Here is an 8,227-nt window from a genome sequence, read left to right as displayed (position 1 = left end):
GAAACAAAATTTGTTTGAATTAAACATGGAATTAACTGTCCAAATAGATCAAGGTCACTGGGTTAATAAAAATGACAATTGGTTGCAAAGGTCCAGGACAAGGTATATCTCTTAATATTACATTGGTTCGAAGTTAGAAACGTATTTGGGATTACCAGAAGAGTTTTATACCAGCATTTTCATTTCTGTTACTCTAATAGATATGGAGATGGAGGTCGAAGCTTGTGATGGACAGTTTGCCACAATGCTTACTAGAAGGAAAACCCTAATTTAAACCATGTATATTTTACCTCTAACATTGGAATATTTCTTGATAATATGTCAGTAAATTGTCATATAGATTCCAGTTCGTGAACTCATCCCCTTATGCTAGTGTGAGGTCCGTGATATACAATGTGAGGCGAGCTTTGTAACGATTACGATACTTTTTTGTGTTTTGTCCTCGTTTTTAGCATTTTTTGTTGTTTTACATACATTCAAAGATATTATTTTTTCCTTTTTTTCCAAATGAAATTATTAGGTTGAAAATTTTACAGAATAACGATTGTCTCCCATTTTTACGAACATTTTTAATTTTACGAAATCAAATAACGAACTTTAGAAGAAGAAAAAAAAGAGAAAAATAACAATTTAAGAATTGTTTCTAATTTCCCTTAACTGTATTCCAACTGAAAAAAAAACAAAAGGGAAAATCTTGAAATTCTTCGAACTGGAGTTTTTTTTCTCATAAATAAATAACAAATTCAAAACAGTTTTCTATTTCTATTTTGTTTAATTTATTGGATAACTGAATCAAAACCTTCATCATGTTTTCAGTATACAACATATAAAAGAAAGAAAGCAGAGTACAAAATTCATCAGCTTTAATCACAGTTCATTATCAAATTGATCTGGCTATTCTGGTTGCTTTTGTATGTATTAAGGTAAACTTATTGACTAAAGCAATTAAATTTAAATGCCAATTTATGTTGAACACTTTTAATAATATTAACAATGATAGCTATATATGTGTTACCATTATTTAGTGCATTGAACCGTTATTTGGAATCTTGGCCATGGTGATATGAGCTCAAACATTCAAATGTAAATTTTATTATTCGAAGTTTATTCTATATGTTTATAAAACCTAGATCTAATCACAATGCACGTATAGAGAAAGAACATTTGGTAGTTCATCAATTATAGAAATATCGATAAGATATACACAAATCTGTTATCAATTGGTAAGTCATAGAGGTCAACGCATTTGTTTCCATGACATACAACTTTCAGCATAAAATAAAGTAATAATTAGGTGATCATTTCTCAAGTACAGCTAGAAAAGATACACTTCGACGGCGTATTCCTTGACATTGAAGCTTAATTAACAAATGTAGGCTTAACATTGATACTGATCAGATGTTCATTATTTTTAGATAATAATTTTGTAGTAGATGACATGTTCAAATAACTGAATCACTCATTTGTATCCTTATTTATCTCATTCTTACAAGGATTAAAATTAATAGTAATATCTTCCACATTGGCGGTAGCAATGCCAAGTATTGACACAATATCTCCTCCACCGACAGAAGAACAAGAAACATGATCGTCGATACCAGCATCTCCTCACTCGTCTACAGACATAGTAACAGCGAAATCTACTCCAAAACCAAGACCTCTTTCTGCGGACGAGCGTTCCTGATTCGGTCTCTTCTGAGTCCTCAGCTATTTTGTTTTTGAAAAATGAAACAGAAAATATCAATTCAAAATATAGACATGGATATAAGCGATTTCTTTCCCAGACTTAATTAATCCCGATTCTATATAAAGGGAAAAATTCCGAACTGTGAACATATCAACGTTACATGGAAAGAGTTTCGCAATGTAAACTCTTTTCTTTATAATGTCAACTTTTTTCCGGAAGATATTAATTAATGTGTTTATTAAGAGGAAATGAAACCAAAGACCATTGCACGCACTACATGCCTATATATCCCATTGTTATTAATTCCAATATCGTTGGACTTTTTTTACCTTGTTGACTTCCGTCCTGGGGGACATCCTGACACTCGGCCTTCCGGGTCAAATGACGTATCTTACGGGCGCCACACCAGGACTCCACAGTAGTCTTCACTTCATCTGTCATAACAGGTTCGTCATCGCCATATAAACACGCCTTCTCGTCTGTGGAGTTGGCATTTTCCATCACCTCAGATCCCTTGGTCAAAAGATAGGAATATATTCCATTCATCAAACAATGATAAATTATACTGTGTAACAAGTTGGTTTCATGATATAGTTGATCATAATCTAGGTGTGACTATGCTGTCTCCAGATAATCTCTAGAAAAATGCCTGAATTTGACCAGATTTTTTATGCTGAATGTAATGGATAAAACAGAGACGTCGATGCTTCCAAAACGCCTAATCTTGCTCTCCGAGTACTTTCTTTTAAATGTAAGATCATTGTTTTTTTTGTTTTTTTTTTGTTATGCGTATTTTCATTAACGATGAGCTTAGATTATATATTATGTATTCAATGATACAAAACAGCAAACTGTTACTTATTGAATGTTTGTAATTTAATCACCTGCTGTGCTATCTCCATATCAATAATGCAGATAAATATTAATTCAAGGTATTTCAAAGTGAAATATTTTAGATATGCGTTTGGCAAGATTATCACCGAAATAAATATTGATGCCTTACTGAAAATTCGCCTAACGACATGAGATAGGTTTCATGCTGATTTTGGTGCACTCACATTTAAGCGGATAACACAATTTAAACTCATTAGCGCAATAATGAATTTGCGCATGGACTAAAGTTGCCTCAGAAAATAGTTCACTGAAACTACAATGAGCGCCATCGGAATTTAGCCGAATACTGTCAGTGCGAAAAGCGCTAAGATAAGAATACCGCTGAAATATATGTACGGTTAAAATAACCCTATTCCGTTATTCAAGATACCTGTATATTTTAACTGTGTTCATACATTCAGACATACATTATATTTCATCTGTAGGTTTCCATCATAAGGAATATATATTCAAAAGATCAGTAAGATGATAATTGCCTACAAAATACACCCTGCAAGGAGAACAAACAAGAGGCCCAGAGTGCCTTATCGCTCACCTGGATTTTATGATATATGAAACAAGAATGATTAAGTATATTTGTCACTGGTATTGCTATGTCAATATATCATAGGCATTTTATATGGGTACGTGAGGTTTTTATGCCAAAAGATGACTTTTGGCGCAACCCCTTAGGGATGCTACCACACAAATGTGAGTGACATCCATTGCTTAGTTTCAGAAAAGAAGTTGTTTAAACCCATTGACCCCTTTTGACCCCGCCCTCTGCACCCGGGGGGGGGGGGGTCAGTTCCTTCCTTTATAAAATTTTGAATCCTTGCCCAAAAGAATGCTACCTGTCAAATATGAGCTGTTTCAGAGAAGTTGTTCATATCAAATTAGCCAAATTGACCCCTTTTGGCCCCACCCCTCAGCCCCCTGGTGGGGTCAACCCTAAAATTTGTACAATTTTGAATCCCCACCCCATGGCCATGCTACCATACAAATGTGAGTGATATCCATTGATTAGTTTCAGAGAAGTTGTTTATATCAATTTAACCAAATTGACCCCTTTTGGCCCCGCCCTCAGCCCCAAGGGGGTTGGCCCCATCATTTGTTCAATTTTGAATCCTTAACCCAAGGGAATGCTACCAGTCAAATACATGTATTAGAGATATCCATTGCTTAGTTTCAGAGAAAAAGTTGTTTATGTCAAATCTGCCAAAATGACCCTTTTTGGCCCCGCCTCTAAGCCCCAAGGGAGGTCGGCCCCACTATTTGTACAATTTTGAATCCTGACCCCAAAGGTATGCTCAGTCAAATATGAGCAATATCTATTGCTTGGTTTCAGAAGAGAAGTTGTTCATATCAATTTAGCCAAATTGACCCCTCTTGGCCCCGCCCCTCAGGCCCCCGTTGGGTCAGCCTCATCATTTGTACAATTTTGAATCCCCACCCAATAGTGATGCTACCAGGCAAATATGAGCAATATCCATTGCTCGGTTTCAGAGAAGAAGTCGTTTATATCAATATAGCCCAATTGACCACATTTGGCCCCGCCCATCAGGCCCCTGGGGGGTCAGTCAAATAATTTGTACAATTTTGAATCCCCACCCCATAGTGATGCTACCAGGCAAATATGAGCAAGATCCATTGCTTGGTTTCAGAGAAGAAGTCGTTAATATCAATATAGGTATATTGACCCATTTTGGCCCCGCCCCTCAGGCCCCCAGGGGGTCAGCCCCACCATTTGTACAATTTGGAGTCCACATCCCATAGGGATGCTTCTGACAAAATTTGGTCAAATTCTGATCAGTGGTTATGAAGAAGAAGTCAATTGTTAACGGACGGACGGACGACGGACGAAACGGTATGGCACAAGCTCACCTGGTCTGTCTTCGGACAAGGTGAGCTAAAAAATCCTTTCCAACTGAATGTCTCCCTTGTATTAATACAGGTTTCACATTGAGTGGTTGGTGTGTATGTTATTTTTTTCACTCTTCAGTTATTTTTCAAAAGCACGAGCTTTAACGAGTGTTTTTTGTAACTTTGGAAAAATAGCTAGTGAGAGTGAAAGAAATACCATGTACAACAACCGCGAGTTTGTGTGACCTGTTTCTACCACAATAGAAAAACTACTCTGAGGATGAATTGACCTATTTTGGTGTGTTCTTTTCACAACACGAGGTTGGGTATAATGATATAGCCTCAAGTGAAATACGCTAATAAATATGTAAAACTGACAATTTGCGGGCTTCAAGTTTTAGCCAAATAAAACACATTGAATCACATGATTAAATAGTCCAGGTGAAGGTCACCGTGTCAACCAATCAAATTGCATTGACAGTATAAACTGAATGTTATTCAACAGTTGTAATGATAATTTCATACATTGGGAGTTGAATAGCATCCACATATTGTGGTAGAAACAGTTTGTTTTATTCATGAATTACTTTTAATACATAAAGAAAAGTGTATATATCAACATAACAAAAAAATTCTTACCGTTTCTACACTTTCTGCATCCTCCTCCTCTAATGTCTGTTCTGTTTTTTCTTCTTCGGCAAGTTCCAAGAAGTGACAATCTTCGGTTTCCGAGTCGGGAATTACCACACGTATATTCTTGAAACAAAAAAAATGTATATTAAAATAGTAATTAATACATCTTTTCTCTTTCATTAAGCACACGTTGTTGGGTTGGAAGATTTTATTGTTTAATGAAGGCTAAGTTGCAATATTTCGAGACATTAATTTAGAAAAGAATAACAATGCATATGTTTCAAGATAGACATGAAAGGATTCTCAGAACAACAAAGAGTACTGACATGATAACGAAAATATGATTTAAACACAAAATCGTTTAAAATAAGATGATGATGTCGAGTATATAGCATCGCAATGGTCTTCATCAGCATCTCATGTTGGATATGTGGCAACCACTATCCACAAATCAAAGTCAGACGTAGATAGCTACGATGTAATGTCGTGATTAAACCTTTAAATGAGAAATAAGGATACGCCCCATCAAACGTACTATGTTTATGTGCAGAATTGAAATTTGTCAGTATATATTAACATTTTTTCATAACTTTTATCTAATCTGTTATATTTGCGATCACCGCAATTGGCGCTGAAATTTAAAAATAAAATCAATAATTTAAGATAGCTAGAACTATTGTGGTATTATATGATAATAGGCATATGCGAAGTATATTTGAATAGAATATTGTAATGCTTACACCGAGAAATATTTTCTTTCCCTAAAAGCGCCTACACAAATATTCCAATCGAAGACAAAAATTTTAATCATTAAAGGCTGAAGGTTCAAAAATTGATTCTATTCACTAAGTAATGTCGATATCTACTTTGTATACACTTCACACTGAAATTGAAATATATACTCCCCAAAATGATAGTTAAATGACTTCCTAAAGGGGTGGGGAGGGGGTCTTCTTTCAACTCTTGCTTCTCAGTGTAACTATTGAGAATATCGTAATAGAAGACGTTAACTCATAATCAAATTAATAAATGTTAATTTAATTCAGCAAAGTCATCAGATATTATATAAGTTATAACAACTGGTTCACCGTTTTCAGTATGATATTACTGATGAGAAATATTTCAGAGTAAGATGCAGCTACTTCTGTATCGTGTCTACTGTTTATATTAAGCTCTAAACGTATATCGATAGGTAGTAATATCGAGTGTGTCTTTTGTATGTAAGATAACACTGATTTTTTACTAACATCACGTGACATATGAAGACCAATGGTATGTCGAGATTATTGATTGATGCGTGACTGAGGCCTACATCTCTCTGTCGAGCTGACTTTCCCGTATATTGTACTCACCAAGTTATGATCCGTGACCACTGTCTGGGAATCATTCCCGTTCATGGTTGAATGAACGACGTCATTCCCTTCGTTTCCCTCCGACTCAACGTTAACTGAATAAGTATCGCCTTCCGCTGTACTGATGTTCAAAGATAGGATCTACACAAACAAATAAATCAGTTAGACATTAGTTTCGTTCTGTGGTTATTTATGCGGTAACTTATATAACATTGTCAAAATATTGTTCGAAAAAAAAATGTCATCAATCATTTTGGTTTTTATTGAAGGTCATTTGATCAAATTTAAGCAAAATGGTTTTTGCTTTCTTAAAAAGCAGTTTTATGACTTCTTAATTTCTCCGTTTGCATCCCAGATTAGAAATGTTTATCTTTTCCTACTACGATATGCAATAGAAATCCTGGAACTAATCCCCGGTATACTTATCATTACCCCGATATCTCTTTATGTTAAAAAATACTTTAGAATAAAAAGATCAATGATAAAGATACTTTTTTTGTGGCTTTTCTGTTGGAAAATGTTTTGGAAAATGTTTTATTTGATTTTTATTTATTTATTTTTTTTTGGGGGGGGGGGGGGGGAGGGATTGTATTACATTGTAAATATTAAAAACACTTCAGATTAAAATGATTCAATAATATAAATATGGATATTTAGGGAGTATACAGTACAAAGGGTTTTGAGAGTTGCCCGTAACCATTTTCGTAGTTTTTATGTTACAATGATTCAATAGAGAACTCACCACTGTAGCGTTGCGATCATCCATTGGCGTTGCTTGGACTAATCCGGCCAAGAGGCCCACGGCCAAAATCATCAACTGGAGCATGGTGGTCAATCTAGATTAAGCCAACAAAATTATCATTGATTAACATGCACAGTATGTATAGTTGAACATTGATTTAAGTCGATATGATTTAAAAGAAATACCAAGAAGTAAGTGTAAGTATATCAAACAAGATTACCGATTCTATAATCCCTCGTCAGGAAAAACCTTTCGTTTTTGGTACTTCTCAAATGACCTGCGCATTAACCGGTAATACAAAACACTTACCTTTCTCCAAGATCTCCTCCACCGGACTTATGTTTCAAATGCAACATCATAACGCCTTTTATACTTTTTATCCAGGAAGATTTGTAATTTAGCTATAGAAACGATTGCATATTTTTAACAATATAAAAAAATTGAGTATTGTGAGTTCGACCAATTGCAAACATCGCCCTAAAATTAAAAATTGCATACCCTTTTGTCTGCCTGCCCTATTGTGTTGCAATAAAAAGGACTTCCTGGTCGAAATAAATGAAATAAACATCTTCAAAGACTTCCTGGTTGAAATAATTAAATTCCCCTACCTTGATTTTCAGGTGCATGGCGTTATTGTACTTTTTTAACTCTCTGGGAACTTCAAAGAACGTACTATTTCGTAGCCATGCGGAGGCCAGCTTTATAGATCTAGTAACCACATTTACGAATGAACAGTTAAAGACATTATTTAACAGGAATATTGCTTCTTTTAATTATTGAAAAATGCCCAATAAAAACACAATCGTATCTATATAGACATTTTGAAAGACAGTATCAAAAATACAACGTCCAACCATGCAGTAAAATGATTGAAAAATATCCTGAGTCATTCGAATACACTTCGAGGGTTCCAAATGTTTTTGAACTTAAAAAAATATTTGAACGATTCCGATTTTCGGTGAGCGTTAAAGGAACCCGAAATCATCTTGTATCGGATTCCGATTTTTTGAGGTTTTTCACACAAACATTTATCAAGAAGAAATAGAATAGAAAATGAAAATTTAAAAACAGGAAAGC

At 34.8% G+C, this 8,227-nt stretch overlaps 1 protein-coding gene across 1 annotated transcript; it reads right to left on the bottom strand.

The window, feature by feature from the left end:
- Positions 1-752: 752 nt before the first annotated feature.
- Positions 753-7,562, bottom strand: LOC117326133. Its single transcript, XM_033882765.1, has 6 exons — positions 7,460-7,562; positions 7,151-7,244; positions 6,409-6,549; positions 5,063-5,179; positions 2,017-2,200; positions 753-1,707 (listed from the first exon to the last, which is right to left on the bottom strand). Exons 1-6 carry the CDS (start codon positions 7,507-7,509, stop codon positions 1,502-1,504), a joined length of 792 nt encoding a protein of 263 aa, XP_033738656.1. The 5' UTR covers positions 7,510-7,562; the 3' UTR covers positions 753-1,501.
- Positions 7,563-8,227: the final 665 nt, after the last annotated feature.

Source organism: Pecten maximus, chromosome 4, assembly GCF_902652985.1.
Source record: "Pecten maximus chromosome 4, xPecMax1.1, whole genome shotgun sequence".
Taxonomy (NCBI): domain Eukaryota; kingdom Metazoa; phylum Mollusca; class Bivalvia; order Pectinida; family Pectinidae; genus Pecten; species Pecten maximus.
This window is presented reverse-complemented; position numbering and strand designations above follow the sequence as displayed.

Excerpts from the sequence above, each read along its gene's own strand:
- LOC117326133 (XM_033882765.1), bottom strand. The coding sequence starts at position 7,509 with ATGATGTTGCATTTGAAACATAAGTCCGGTGGAGGAGATCTTGGAGAA. Across the intron at positions 7,245-7,459 it reads GGAGGAGATCTTGGAGAAAG|ATTGACCACCATGCTCCAGT; the intron begins GTAAGTGTTTTG and ends GGCTTAATCTAG. Across the intron at positions 2,201-5,062 it reads ATGCAGAAAGTGTAGAAACG|GGATCTGAGGTGATGGAAAA; the intron begins GTAAGAATTTTT and ends CTTTTGACCAAG.